Genomic DNA, 16715 nt, shown 5'->3' on the forward strand with positions numbered 1-16715 from the left:
TGTGAGACAGGAAACCATCAAAACCCTAGAAGTGAAACCAGGAAACAACCTCCTTGACCTCAACCACAGCAATTTCTTTCTTGAAACATCCCCAAAGGCAAGGGAATCAAGAGCAAAAATGAACTATTGGGACCTCATCAAGATTAAAAGCTTCTGCACAGCAAAGGAAAGAATCAATAAAACGAATAGGCAACTGACAGAATAGGAAAAGATAGTTGCAAATGACATATTGGATAAAGGGCTAGTATCCAAAATCTATAAGGAAATCACCAAACTCCACACTCGAAAAACAAATAATCCAGGAAAGAAATGGGCAGAAAACATGAAAAGACACTTCTCCAAAGAGGACATCCAGATGGCCAAGAGACACATGAAATGATGCTCAGCATCCCTCCTCCTCACGGAAATACAAATCAAAACCACACTGACATACCACTTCACACCGGTCAGAGTGGCGAAAATGAACAAATCAGGAGACTCTACATGGTGGCGAGGATGTGGAGAAACGGGCACCTCCTATATTGTTGGTGGAAATGTAAACTGGTGCAGCCCCTCTGGAAAAACAGTGTGGAGGTTCCTCAAAAAATTAACAACAGAACTCCCCTATGACCCAGCAACAGCACTGCTAGGAATTTACCCAAGGGATACAGGAGTGCTGATGCACAGGGGCACATGGACCCCATTGTTCACAGCAGCACTCTCAACAACAGCCAAACCATGGAAAGAGACCAAGTGTCCATCAACTGAAATGGATCAAGAAGATGTGGTTCATCTATACAATGGAATAGTATATGGCAATGAGGAAGAATGAAATCTGGCCATTTGTCGCAACATGGATGGAACTTCAGGGTGTTATGCTGAGCGAAATAAGTCACGCAGAGAAGGACAGGTANATTACTCAGTAAACATGCTACTAAAAAGGAATCATAAGACTAGCTTGAGAAATTTAAGTTATATTAACAGCAAAATTAGAGTACAATTTCAACTAGGCTGGGGTAAATAGGTGGAAAGAACAGAATACATCTCTGAAATAAGGTCAACCAAGATGTCAGGTTTTCTGACAGAGGTATAAATGTTGAGACTAATCTTCCATGGAAATCTTTTAAAAGTGTTAAAATCTGTAATTTAATAAAAAAAAAAAAAACCTTGGTATTATAGGAGCCAAATCCAAAAGTGGCTTTTATGTTCCTTAAAACAAACAAAGACCCTAGACTATAGACTATCAGGATCTAAAACAATCTTTAGAGCAAAGATCATGTTCATTTTATGAATTTTGTACATTATGTCACTCATTGATGTAGTATACTTCTAACTTTAATTTGTTCCATATGCTTTAGAGAGACCCTGGAAAAATGGTATTAGTCTGGAAATGGTAAAGGAAATGAAGCAGGTTATCAAACAGTGGTCATCACACCAATCTGTTTCTAAGGAACCACAGAAGTTCCTGAATGTTGCTATGCATTGTATCCCTGTGCTTTCCTTTACCCGTTATGTTTCTAGCTTTTCTAATACACTGAAGGTGATGCTGGGTTTATAAGCAGTCAGGACAATTTTCCACCTCACTCATACTTCCTGAGGTGCTTTTTCTTTTGCCATCTGTATTGGTGAGAATGAATAAGGCATACTGATTACTATAAATATCTAGTCTGCAGGAACTTTCTTTTTGTTGTTTGTATATTTATGAGTTTTCTCTATAACATGTGAAGCCACTATGAAAGTCACCATAGATGGAAAAATACAGTAAAAATGAAATTAAAGAGCAAATGATGTTCTAAATTGGTATATGTAGGATTATGAATACAAACCCATACATAAAGGCACAACTATTTTTCTTTTTTAATCTTTCAAAAAATGAAAGTATCATTAGGCCTATGTATTCTAACAATGGCCAGGCTGTTAAGATGAGCTTCTATAAAACGCTCTTGACCTTGGGGCACCTGGGTGGCTCAGTCAGTTAAGCGTCTGACCTCAGCTCAGGTCATGATCTCGTGGTTTGTGGGTTCAAGCCCCACGTCAGGCTCTGTGCTAACAGCTAGCTAGAGCCTGGAGCCTGCTTCAGATTCTATATCTCCTTGTCTCTCTGACCCTTCCCTGCTCATACTGTCTCTCTCTCTCAAAAATTAATAAAAACATGTAAAAAATTAAAAAAAAAATGCTCTTGACCAATCAAAGACAAACTTCATGGGAGAGCTCACTGACAACTTTAAAAACTTCCAAAACTAGTTTTTGCAACACACACACACGTACACACCCCTTTAAGAATTTCCAAAATGAGTTTTCCTCCCCCCACATGTACAGTTAGGCTTGATTTCTTTACTGTAAATTATATTTTATGATACAGGCAAACACAAGGTAAATATAATAAAAGTAAGCTAAGTAATTACAGCTCTTGAAATGGGAAAATCTGATAGAGTATACTAACATCAGGTCTAGTATAACATTTTCTTCCCTATGTCATAGGAGCAGCCCTAGACATACATATTTGCACATAAAAAATACTCACATTTACGTCTGTGTGATGAATTAAGACACAAAGAGCTGGAAGAATCTGAAGAGAGAAATAATACAAATTTAAAAACATATACATAATGGTATCTAGTTAAAAAACAAAAAAGAAAACACAAACACCTGTTTACCTCCTGAATGGTTTCCATTGGGGGTGGTGGGTCTTTGTGGCGACATAAGTTGACCATAACCCAAGTAACATTCCTTAAGAATGTTATAGGAATAGATGGACTTATGAAGGAAAGTAAAGGTTTCACAACTCCAAGACTTATGACATAATCTCTACACTGTGGCCCATCACCTGTAGGAAGGAGTGATTAATTTAATAAAATACATTGACAGTAAGCGAATCAGAAAACAAACAGCAGTGGGTTCAATATGCTGCTTTCTAGATTTTAATTATTTACTTTTACATAAAGTTTTAGATAACAATAACCAAGTTCTCATTTTAGGTCTCTGAAGCAAGAGTAGTAAGATATTTTTTGTACATGATTTACATATTCAGGTTTATAAACTGTTCACCTATGTTTTTATGCCATTCAAAAGCAGAAGCCTAAGGATTCTTTAGAGTACTTGATCTGTAGAGAACTGTTGCTTTTATCTTCTCTCTCAATGATACTCAGTTTACCAATTTTCATGTAATAAAAGCATACATATATATGTATATACATCAAAATAGTATTAGAAAAAATATCTGTAGAATTTATACTTGAGATCTAATATCAGAGTACCAAAAGTATTAACTATAATTTATTTGACACATTTAAAAAACCATGTCGAAAATAAAGTTAAAAAATAAAAAACTATGTAAAAAAAAAAAAGGAGCCAGTGGGGGAATAAACCAATATCCCTAGAGCAATGGTTCCCAAAGTAATTTTTGGGCCCTATCCCAGATCTATTAAAACAAACTCTGTGGATCCAGAATTCTGGGTCAAGAACTCAAGTCCTTTCATAAGATGCTGTAAACAGGGTAAAGTTTGAGAATCATTGCCTTAGAAAACTGCCAAATTTAATTTCTTTTTTTTAAAATTAAAAAAAATTTTTTTTAGCCAAATGTAATTTCTGTATCTAGAGTTATTGCTGTAATTTCTAGCATGAAACTCATGTTAAGTATTACATTCCATAAATGGAATACTTTTCCTTGCATTGTAATATTTGGAGATAAAATCCCTGTTCTTTTGGAATCCATGTATTTTAGTTCTTCTATGATGTCATTTGAAGTGAAAACCAAAGATCAAGGTGCTGCATTATTAGTTCTAAATCTAAAATTTGGTATTAAAGCAAAGGGGTGAAGGAATCTGGATAGACCAAAGATAGCACTCTTAACAGCAATATATCATATGTGAAGAACACTTTACAGAGAAATTCTCCCACTTTAACTCCTATTTATGGGACACTAACCATCCCTTTGCATTCTATCTTGGTCCCCAAAGGGTAAATATAGAAGAGGAAAATTAAAGTAATATTGACTACTTCCATGCAAGCACAATAGTCTGTGACAAAAATAAACTTTAATATCAAGGGACATACTACAGTTCAGATCCCTGATCTTTTTCGATTTTCCACTCACTGGATGATAGTTCTTTAAGCATGAAGTTTGGGTAAAGTTTGGCTCTAGTTTAAAAACAAATCTTGAGGGGTGCCGGGGTGGTTCAGTTAGTTAAGTGTCGGACTTCAACTTAGGTAGTGATCTTGTGCCCTGGTTCGAGCCCTGCATTGGGCCCTGTGCTGACAGCTCAGAGCCTGGGGTCTGCTTCGGATTCTGTGTCTCCTCTCTCTGACTCTTCCTTGCTCACCTTACACACACTGTCTCTCTCTCTCTCTGTCTCTCTCTCAAATAAATAAATAAATAAAATAAAAATAAAAAAAATTTAAAACAAATTGTGAAATATTAGAATATCTTTAACTATTCTTCCTACAATTAGGTCAAAGACACTCTGAAAGGTATGGTAATCACAGCGTTCAACATTTAAAGTCACTGTCTGTAAGCTACAAACATCTGCTGTATGATGATAACCTCACAATGATAGTGGATATTACTGTATTTTACTGTACTAAAAAACACAAAAGGTATTAAAAATTTCAATTTACACTCTTTTAGAACTGCCATTATGGAGAAAAACTACTGGTTCATTTTGTACTGTCTCGTTTTTTTCTTATTAGTTTCTATGACGATGGATAGTTAAGGAATAAAATGGACACATCAACACAATAAAGGAGGGAGATACATATTTCATAATTACTCAAACAATTAAGGGTTGACTATATATTTAAAAAAAGATTTTTTATTACTAGATATAGAAAAAGATATTACTGTATCATAAGAAACAAAAACATTCTATTTTCCATAGGTTTACACTAAAACAGTTTAATTTCTATAAATTATTTCACAAAAATCCATATTGAAAAATACAAGTTGTTTTTCCTTTTCCACTATTAGTAGTCATTTTTATTACACAGTATATGATAATAATTGTTGGACTAGCATTACAAGTTTTATACAAACCTATGATATTTCCCAGTGCCCACACTGCCTGCTCACAGACATTTTGATGGGGTGAATGTAGAAGCCTCAGAAAAAGTGGCACAGCATCTAAAGGAGGAAAACATAAGTTACATTTAAGTTTAAAATAGTTTGAGAGTTCAATTTCAATAATATTGAAAAAAGGGGGGGGCTAAAGATACCACATACTCTAAAGCAAGAATCAATCTGTTTTTGCTGAAACTAAGAAGAAAGAAAGTTATCAAAAATATATTTGGGGCGCCTCAGTTGGTTAAGCATCTGACTGGCTCAGGTTATGATCTCACAGTTGAGGAGTCTCAACTCCACCCTGGGCTCCATGTTGACAGTGCAAGGCTGCTTGGAATTATCTCCCTCCCTCTTTCTGTTCCTCCTGGACTTGTGTTTTCTTTCCCTCTCAAAATAAATAAAACTTTAAAAAAAAGGAATTAATATATATATATTAAATGTGGGGCGCCTGGGTGGTTCAGTCAGTTGAGTGTCTGACTTTGGCTCAGGTCATGATCTCACAGTTTGTGGATTTGGGCCCCGTGTCAGGCTCTGTGCTGAAAGTTTGCTCAGAGTCTGGAGCCTGCTTCAGATTCTGTGTCTCCTTCTGTCTGCCCCTCCCCTATTCATTCTCTCTCTCTCGCGCGCGCGCAATAATAAATAAATGTAAATAAATAAATAATAAATAAAATTTATAAAATGCTTTTCACTAGAATAAGAATAATGGAAAAATTTTAACTAGCAGACCACTTATGCAGCATCAAAATGGCAGTTTTAACACACAAATATTGTAACAGGCTGGCAGATTTTCAGTCACAATTAAACCTGGATAAAATTCCAAATTAAAAATCAATCCTCAAACAAATAAATTCCTTATGATTAAGCATTATTCTCAAGTTTGGAGGACTCCAGTTGTTGAAGTAAGTTTTGAACATGGAAATCTGAAATGACAGGAGGGTGCAGTTCAATCCACTGGCATAATAAGACCCTGACCTCACCTTCTACCATGGACACATCAAATCTACAGCTACAAATACAACAATGCCCTCTATAGAACTAACTGAACAGTTCCTCCAAAACAAAGGATAAAAAGATCACACTAAGACAGATAAGAGAGGCAGAGACTGCAGTCCTTTCAAAGCCAGGCACCCCCACCCCTCACCCAATAGCAGTGAGCCACAAGTGGGTTGGATCTCATAAATATGGAGCGTATCCCTGAGGAGGGGTTAGAGTCCCAAATCAGGCACCTGAACTCTTAGGACCTACACTAGAGACAAAGCCCCAAATCATCTGGCTTTAAAAACCAACAGAGCTTATGTCCAAGAGACCCAAAGGGTTGTAGAAACCAAGGGTATGCTCTTAACTTGGAGAAGGAAACAGATATCTAGACCTGAGAAGCCAAGAAAGTTCCAAATAAAATGAACCTAAAAAGAGCCACACCAAGACACATTACAATTAAAAGGCCAAGAGTTAAAGATAAAGAGTGTATCTTAAAGCAGCAAAAGAAAAACAACTTGTGTACACGAAAAGCCCCATAAGGATGTCAGTAGTTTTTGAGCATATGGTTACAGGACATTGGAAATGGCATGATATATTCAAAGTGCTGAAAGCAAATATTCCCAACCAAAAATACTCTACCCAGCAAGGTTATTATTCACAATCGAAGGGGAGAGAGAGTTTTCCAGACAAGCAAAACCTAAGGAATTCACTACCACTAAATGAGCCTTTCAAGAAATGTTAAAGGGACATCTTTAAGTTGAAAGGATAGGGCACTAATTTGTAACAAGAAAACATATAAAAGTAAAAATCTCAATAGAAAAAGGAAAGATATGGTAAAGGTAGTAGACTACTTATAAAGCTAGCATGAAGGTTAAAAAATAAAAGTAGTAAGAATAACTGTAATTATAACCATCATTTAAAGGGACATACTAAATAACAAGATGTAAAATGTGGTATCAAAAACAAAATGTGAGGCAAGGGGTAAAAATGGAGAGTTTTGGAATGTGTTCAAACTTAACTTGCTAACAACTTAAAATACTCTGGTATATGTAAAAGCTGATATATGTAAGCCCTATGGTAACTGCAAGCAGAATCCCATAGTAGATACATAAAAGATAATGAGAATGGAATTTAAACATAACACTCAAGCAAAGGCATCAAATCACAGGGAAGAGAGCAAGAGAAGAAAGAAACAGAGAACAACAAAACAGCCAGAAAACAATTATCAGTAATACTCATACCTATCTATAATTACTTTAAATGTAAGTGGACTAAATTCTTCAATCAACAGACACAGAATGTTTGGGGTGTCTCAGTTGGTTACGTCTTCTTTCAGCTCAGGTCATGATCTCACGGTTCATGAATTCAAGCCCCGCATTGGGCTGTCTGCTGTTGGCGCAGAGCCCACTTCAAATCCTCTGTCTCTCTCTCTCTCTCTGTCCCTCCCCTGTTCATGTGCATGCACGCTCTCTTTCTCAAAAAGAAATAAACATTAAAAACAAAAAAACAAAAATGAAACACAGAATGTCTGAATGGATAGAAAATAAGTCTCAACCGTATGTTGCCTACTAGAGACTCACCTCAGATGTAAGGATACACATAGACTAAAAGTTAAGGGGCAGAAAAAAGGGTTTCATGCAAATGGAAATCAAAAGAAACACGGGATAGCTATATGTGTATCAGACAAAATAGATTTCAAAACAAAGACTGCAATAAAAGACACAGAAAGGCATTACATAATGACAAAGTGGTCAATCCAGCAAGAAGGTACAATGTTTGTAAGTTTTTATGGATCCAATATAGGCGCACCTAAATATATAAAGCAAATATTGACAGATGTAAGGGGAGGAACTGACAGCAATACAATAGTGGGGGACTTTAATAACCCACTTACATCAATGGATAGACCATCCAGATAGAAAATCAATAAGGAACATTAGCATTAAACAAAATATTAGACCAGAATGATTTCACATATATATACAGAACATTCCATTCGAAAGCTATAGAACACACATTCTTTTCAAGTGCACATGGAACATTCTCTAGGACAGATCACATGTAAAGCCACAAAACAAATCTCATTAAATTTAAAAAGACTGAAAACATATCAAACATCTTTTCAGACCACAGTGGTACGAAAATAAAAATCACAAAAGAAAACTTGAAAAGTTACAACTATGTGGTGATTAAACAACATGTTACTGATCAATGGGTCATGGAAGAAATCAGAGGAAAAATTTAAAAATATCTTGAGACAAATGAAAACGAAAGTACAACATGCCAAAGTTTATGGGATGCAGCGAGAGCAGTTCTAAACCCGAAGCTCACAGTCATACAGAAAGACTACCTCAAGAAAAAAGAAAAACCTCAAACACCTACCTTTACTAAAAGAACTAGGAAAAGAAGAACAAAGCTCAAAGTTAACAGAAAAAAGGAAATAATAAAGATCAGAGCAGAAATAAATGAAATAGAGACTAAACAGATAATAGAAAAAAAAATCAATGAAACTAAGAGCTGCTTTTCTGAAAAGATAAGTAAAAACTGGTAAAACTTTAGCTAGACTAAAGAAAAAAAAGGTTCAAATAAATAAAATCAGAAATGAAAGTTGGGAAGTTACAACTGATGCTAAGGAAAATTAAAGGATCATAAGAGATTACTATCAACAATTACATGCCGATAAACTGGACAACCTAAAAGAAATGAATAAATTCCTAGACATTTACAATCTTCCAAGACTGGATCATAAAGAAATGGAAAATCTAAATAGACAAACACCAGAAGGGCAATCAAACCAGTAATAAAAAAAAATCTTCCAATAAAAAGTCCAGCACCAGACAGGTTCACTGGTGAATTCTACCATTCAAAGATTTAATACCTATCCTTCTCAAACTCTTCCCAGAAAGGGAGGAGTATGGAACCCTTCCAAAATAGTTGAGGCCAGCATTATTCTGATACCAAATTCAGACGACACCACAAATAAAGATTACAGGCCAAAATCTTTGATGAATACAGATGCAAACATCTTGAATAAAGTACTAGTAAACCAAATTCAATATATTTAAAAGATCAAGTAAGATTTCAGGGATGCAAAGATGGTTCAACACCTGCAAGTCAATTATGATACACATTAACAAAATGAAAGATAAAAGTCATGATCATTCCAACAGATGTAGAAAAAGTACTGGACAAAATTCAATATCCATTTATGATAAAAATTCTCAACAAAGTGGGTAGAGAGGAAACGTACCTCAACATAATAAAGGTTCCATAGGACAAGCCCATAGAGCTAATATCCTACTCAATGGTGAAAAGTTGAAAACCTTTCCTCTAAGATCAGGAGTAAGACAAGGATGTCTACCCTCACCAATTTTATTCAAAACCGTATTTGAAGTTCTAGCCAGAACAAGTAGAAAAAAAATAAAATGCATCCAAATTGGAAAGAAGTAAAATTGTCATTATTTGCAGATGACATAATTTTACATGCAGGAAACCATAAAGACTCCATTAAAAAAACCTAGAATAAATGAGTTCAGTAAAGTTGCAGGATGCAGTGTCAATATACAAAAATTTGTAGCATATTTATATGCTATACTGAAACTATTAGAAAAAGTAATTAAGAAAACAACTCCATTTAAAATTTCATCAAAAAGAAGAAAATACCTAGGAATAAATTTAACCAAGGAGGTGAAAAGACCTATCCTAAAAACTTCAAGACACTGATAAATGAAACAGATGAAACAAATAACTATATTCCATGAACTATATTCCATGCTCATGAATTAGAAAATTAATATTACTACCTATCAAATTCCCAATGGTATTTTTCACAAAAATAGAACAGGGAATCCTAAATTTGTATGGAGTCACAAAAGATTCTGAATGGCCGAAGTAATCTTGAGGAAGAAGAATGAAAATGGAGACCTCACGCTCCTTGATTTCAAACTATATCACAAAACAAGATTAATCTAAACAGTATGGTACCTATGTTGGCATAAAAACAGGGAGGTAGATCAACAGAAAAGAAAAAAAAAACCCATGCACATATAATCAATTAATTTACAACAAAAGAGGCAATAAAAAACACTGGGGAAACAGTTTCTTCAATAAATGAATGATGTTGGGATAACTGGACAGACCAATGCAAAAGAACAAAAACTAGACCAGAATCTTATACCATATACAAAAATGAACTCAAATGGATTAATGACTTAAAAATAAGACCAGAAAGTGCAAAAACTCCTAGAAGAAAACACTGGTGGCAAGCTCCTTGACATCATTCATGGCAGTATTTTTCTGAACCTGACTTCACATGCAATTAGAAACAAAAGCAAAAATAAATGGAACTACATCAAACTAAAAGCTTTTGTACTATAAAGGAAACTATCAACAAAATAAAGGCAACCTCCTGAATGAGAGTAGATTTGCAAATCATGTATCTGATAAGTGGTAAACATCCAAAATATATAAGAATACCAATCTCCTCCCCCCAAATCTGATTACAAAGTGGGTATAGAACGTGAATAGACCTTTCCAAAGAAGGCACATACATGGCCAATAGACATATGAAAAGATGCTCAACATCACTAACCAGGGAAATGCAGATCAAAATCATAATGAGGTATCACCTCACACCAGTCAGAATGGCTAATCAAAAAGATGAGAAATAACAGGTGTTAGACAGGATGCTGAGAAAACAGAGCCCTTGTGCACTGCTGGTGGGCATTGTAAATTGATTCAGCCACTATGAAAACAGTATGGAGGCTAATGAAGAAACTAAAAATATATGATCCAGTAATTCCACTTCTGGGTATTTATCTGAGCAAAACGAAAACAAATTTAAGAAGAGTGCCCAGTATTTTCACTGTAAATATCTTTGCCACAAACATTTTCACCCTATAACCAATTGGCCATAAGGCAATTATGCCATAAAAGGTAAAATTATGAAAAATAAGAGGGACATTCATTTAAAAGGACATGAAACATGAAAAATGCATTAACAAAATTAAAGAGTTTATTGCAAAATACAACATATGAATACATTTAAAATGTGTGTAGATTCATGCAACTCTATGCAAAAAACTGATTTTATTTTGCAGACTGTACCTAAGCCCTTGTCCTCAAAGTCTTTCTTTCATTATATACATTTTTTTTTGCTTGTTGATTCATCTCTTCATTTGGCATCATCTTTTGTAATTTTTTTTTTCTAAAATTTTTTCCTTAAGATAGGTATTAGTTTCTAAATACAAAAATGCATGTTTGTAATGGTTTTGTAATGCACTGAGGCCTTCTACCTTGTTCTCAGCATATTATTGTCACATGTATGTTGATAGATGTTCCAAAGTTCTAAGGAGAAATGTGGGTTCAAACTCTGTGCCATTGTATAGACTATTATGAGGGCTATGATTTAATATAAAAATGGGAGTACTGTGTCAATGGAGAAATGAAAGGAAACTGTCAGTTATTTGATGAAAGCAACAAACTATCAAATCAAACTGTCAACCAGTTATTCTGATATGTTTTATGGCAAAATTGCTTTACAGGCAAGTAGTTATGTAGGGGAAAATATTTTCAGCAGAGATTCTTATGGTGAAACCGCTTAGAACCTTTCAAGATATAAGCACCCTTATGTCCAATACAGCATTATTCACATTAGCCAAGATATGGAAACATAGTGTCAAATGATGGATGGATGGATGGATAAGATGAGATGTGTGTATACATACACAGGTACACACACACTGGAATACCACTCAGCCATTAAAAAAAAAAAAAAACCCAAAAGAAATCCTTGCGCATTATAATATCAGTGGATCTTGAGGTACTACTAAATGAAATAGGTCAGAAAGACAATCTATGATTTCACTTACATGTGGAATCTAAAAAACAAATGGACAAAATGAAACTCATAAATGCAGAGAACAGACTGGTGGTTGACAGAGGGGAGGGTTTTTTGGGGATGGGTGAAATAGGAGAAGGGGGGCAAGAGGTACAAACTTCCAGTCATTAAACAAGTTAAGTCACAGGAATGAAACGTACAGCATGGTGACTGTAGTCAATAATACTGTACTGCATACTATGTAATTTGATATGATGGGGAAACTAGAGTTATTGCGATCACTTCTTGGTGTAAACATTTCTTTTTCTTTTTAGAGAGCGAGAGAGAGTGAGAGAGAGTGAGAGTGAGCCAGTGTGTGTGCAGGACAGGAGCAGAAAGAGAGGGAGAGAGACAACCCTAAGGCTCTGCACTGTAAGGCAGAGGCTGACATGGGGCTTGAACTCAGAAACCATGAGATCATGACATGAGCCCAAGTCAGACACTTAAACACTAAGCACTCCTTGATCTACACATTTCGAGTCATTCTGTTGTACACCTGAAACTAATTTAATGTTATATATGTCAATTACACCTCAATTAAAAAAAATAACATCACATGTGTTTTTAGACAGGCCAGTAATTCCTGTACCACATAAGCTCTTCTGAATCAGAAAGTGGTTCTGCTCCTTTATAACAAGGATGGGAACAGAGAAATCTGTATCTAAACAGAATAATATTGCACTAAACACATGATTCTTTCATTTTTTTCTTCTGTTTTACTTTGAAAAATGCTATTAAATACGTGTAGATCAATCATGCTTTACTCATAAAAAATCATTCATTCATCTATTATATTTGGTAAAATCAGACAGACTGGCAGTATTAAAACAAATTCTAAACCTCCTTCTAATCTTGAAAAAGCACTTAGAAAGGAAAATGAAAGACTAAACTATTATATTGAGATCATAAAATTTACCAGTCAATTATACAAAATAAAACCAAAAATAAAAACCAAAATCAAAACACATATAAACCCCAAATTAAGCAAATTTTACCATGATTTAAAGTAGTATTAATATTCTGTGTAATATTACAATAGAAATGTCTACATAATAAAATGTTTACATGGGTAACACTTTCCCTTTAAAATTATGTAGACATTAGTGCTTAAGATTTTAACAAACTTAGACAAGTATACTCCTTACACACCTGAGAAGCATATTAAAGTACTTTTTAAAAATTATTAATTTCTTTGTTTCATAGAAGAATTAAATAGTATCATGAAAACAATACTCAAGTTATTACTTCCAATAATCTTCCCCTTACAGCTTTTGGAACATAAAAGAAAAACAATCTATTATAATAGCAATGAACAAATTTCAAGCTATTTTTCAACAGGACTACTTTATAAAATATCTAAGTTGCATGATGAAAATCTCATTAAGAGAGGCCAAGAGGCAGTATGGCAATGGGAAAAAACACCTATATTTCTATGAGATCCTACAAATAAAGAGTAACTAGAACAATATAATCACTACCATACTTGGGAAATGTTCTCAGATGAATCAAATCAAATAAAATCAAATGAATTTTTGGAAATAGGAACTGTCAGTCATTGGAACAACATGATCAAAGTAATATACTTAAGTTGGCCTATTTCAACTACCCCATTATTGGACAGCAATTACTTTATAATATATTCTTTTAAGAGAATCAATTTTTTTTTTTACTAACTTCTTTGTTAGAAACCATAATTTTATCTGTTAATCACCAACTTACTGGACTGAACTACTGCTTGAGTTTGTTCAGAGGTTCCAGATGCAATGTTTGTCAGAGCCCATGCAGCTTCAAACTGTAAAGAAGGACTACAAAAAACAAATAATTTTAAACACCAGGGATTTTTATACTGGCCCAAATATACTATCTGCCAACAATTCCTCCCTTGGAGCATTTTTAAAGTATTAAATACTTTTTTTCAAAAGTTATCTATGCATCTAGCATTTTCTTTTAAATCTCCAATGACTATTTACATCATCTCTGCAGTATAAAACGCATGCAATTTCCTCAGGTGTCCTACTTATTTTTAGTAAAAACTCCTTAAGATACCTATACATTACTACTCAACAGTTTTCTCAAGTACTTAGCCGGCCAAACTAGTTGTCAATTTTCAAAGCTTAAACGTTAAATATATCATTCTCTAGTTCTTCTTTGGCCTTTACGGTTACCTCTAGTTGTAAACACACCTTGCACTGTTTTTCACTTTGGCTTTTTCAATTCCATCTTATAGCCCTTTTCTTGAAAGATCAAACTAACTACTAGAAAATCCTGTTTTCTGCAAAAATACAGTCTAAATTACCTCCCCAAATAATGTACTTACTTGTCATCTCTTTCAAGACAATGGACTAAAATAGGCAATATTCCAGATTTTATTAAGTCATCGATTGGTGGATTTCGATCACTGGACAAAAGCTTCCTATAAGAGATATACATACCCTTTTGAAATTTAATAACATAATTAAATTCAAATTCATATGTGACACAGAGATTACACAAATGCTCACTCATTTGAATACCCTGCACAGCAATTTTATGAAAGCTTAACCAGATGATGCCCCTATATAAACCAAGTGATGGCTGCTTATTTACTACCCAATAAATGAAACCTCCTTACCCTAGCGTAAACCACTCCACAAGTTTGCTCCATCTTACCTAGATAATTTCATTCTCTGTAATTCAACAATAGATCAGTTGTCTGTCCACCATTTCAATCTCATTTCCAGGCCTTTCACATCTTAGTCCCTACACTTGGAATGCCCTCTTTTCTGTCTATTCAAACTCTATTCAAAGTCCATTTCAAGTTGGATGTTTTCACAGTACCCTCTCTGAATTCCAAGAACATTTACATAGCATATGCTTACATTTGCTTTTATCACTCTATTTTAAATATACTTTGCCTTCTCATTAGGTTCTAAACTTTTTACAGAGCAAAAATTATACTAAATGCCCTTTCACAGTATTTTCCACAACACATGTCACGATTCATAGCATAAAGTAGAAAATAACCCAGTTTTTCTTAATTGAGGTTCTAGATTTAATAAAAGACAAATTTTTTTCCTTCATTTTACTTCATTTACTTTACTTCACTGAGGACACATTCTTAAAGATTTAGAAATGGCCTTTGTTTCTTTGAGTGCATAATGTTGCACATAGTATCTACAAAATGTAAAATCAGTTTGGTGCTACTGTCTTGATTTGTGCTAAGGTACCATCAAGTTTTGCCAAAGGTACTTTTACAACATCACTGTAAATTGTTAACGTTATTTTAAAAAGGCAAATAAAGTCTTAGTATTATTGATAAATGAGTCTGATTTTGTATACTCCCCAAAGTTGTCTCGGAATCTCCTAGAGACTCAAAGACCATAATTTGAGGGGTGCCTAGGTGGCTCAGTTGATTAAGTGCTCAACTCTTGATTTCAGCTCAGGTCATGATCTCATGGTTTGTGGGATCAAGCCTCCTGCTGGGGCTGTCAGCGTGGAGCCTGCTTGGGATTCTCTCTTCCTCTCTCCTGCTTGCATGTGTGCACACATACATACATGCACCCCTTCCCTCTCAAAATAAATAAACATTAAACACACACACACAAAAAACAAAGACCATAATTTGAAAATATCTGCCTTAGGGGTCTCAGGGCTTTAATTATCTTGTAGAACTCCTGTTGATAAGAGCTGCTCCAAAACTATCAAATAGTCAACAATGAAAAATGGTGAGAAAAATGTATCCTTTTTTTTTTTTTTTCAGTTTATTTATTTACTCCCCAACAGAGAGGGAGACACGGAGACAGTCACACAGAGCTACCCAAACAGAGAATCCCAAGCAGGCTCTGGACAGGAGCCTGACACGGGGCTAGAACTCATGAATCATGAGATCATGACCTGAGCCAAAATCAAGAGTCAGACACTAACCAACTCAGTCACCCAGGTACCCCTCAAATTTCTTATTTTTTAAAAAAATGTTTTATTTATTTTTGAGAGAGAGAGAGACAGCGTGAGCAGGAGAGGGTCAGAGAGAGAGGGAGATACAGAATCCAAAGACAGGCTCCAGGCTCTGAGCTAACCGCCAGCACAGAGCCCGATGCAGGGCTCGAACCCACGAACCATGAGATCATGACCTGAGCTGAAGTCGGATGCTAAACCGACTGAGCCACCCAGGAGTCCCTCAAATTTCTTAATCATTCTATCTATAAACATAATTCTCCATTTTGAGATGTAAATACTTCTGTGATTTTCTTTCTACATAACCAAGATCTCTCTAAGAAGTTCTTTTACCTGTAGTGGGCAATACTATTAATTCTAAAATTTTCCTATCTGTCTTAGGGTATTTAAAATAAATACACAGAAGCAAGAAAACTCAAAGAAATTTTTTTTACATAAAAGATTCATGCACTGTCTGGGGCGCCTGGGTGGCTCAGTTGGTTAAGCGTCTGATGTCAGATCTCACAGTTCGTGGGTTCGAGCCCCACATCAGGCTCTGTGCTGACAGCTCAGAGCCTAAAGCCTGTTTCGGATTCTGTCTCTCCCTCTCTCTCTGCCCCTCCCCCACTCATGCTCTGTCTCTGTCTCAAAAATAAACAAACTATTAAAAAATTAAAAAAAAAAAAGATTCATGCACTAAGATATTGGATGGATCAGTGAAATCTCCCACTCTGAAATTCTATAAACAGGATCAATTACTTGCTTAAGTGTCTCTTTCCTACTAATAATCATAACACAGAGAATTAAGTCTTATATTTATAAATATAGAAAGCCAAGACTGTGTTGAACTATGAAACAATCACGTCTTCTCCAATCTATTCACTAATACAAAGGTCTCAGAAACAAGTTTTT

At 34.9% G+C, this 16715-nt stretch overlaps 1 protein-coding gene across 2 annotated transcripts in view; it reads right to left on the minus strand.

Annotated features, from left to right (window-relative positions):
* KPNA4 (karyopherin subunit alpha 4) overlaps positions 1-16715 on the minus strand; it is a 70780-nt gene that overhangs the window by 28252 nt on the left and 25813 nt on the right. For both annotated transcript variants that reach the window (XM_077770534.1, XM_077770535.1), the window contains exons 6-10: positions 14209-14304; positions 13611-13696; positions 5012-5098; positions 2637-2806; positions 2504-2548 (exon numbers count right to left, since the gene is read on the minus strand). In XM_077770534.1, the coding sequence (XP_077626660.1) occupies positions 2504-2548; positions 2637-2806; positions 5012-5098; positions 13611-13696; positions 14209-14304 (484 nt within the window). The remainder of the gene's footprint in view (positions 1-2503; positions 2549-2636; positions 2807-5011; positions 5099-13610; positions 13697-14208; positions 14305-16715) is intronic.

This window comes from Crocuta crocuta, unplaced genomic scaffold (assembly GCF_008692635.1).
Source record: "Crocuta crocuta isolate KB4526 unplaced genomic scaffold, BGI_CrCroc_1.0 scaffold226, whole genome shotgun sequence".
Lineage (NCBI taxonomy): Eukaryota > Metazoa > Chordata > Mammalia > Carnivora > Hyaenidae > Crocuta > Crocuta crocuta.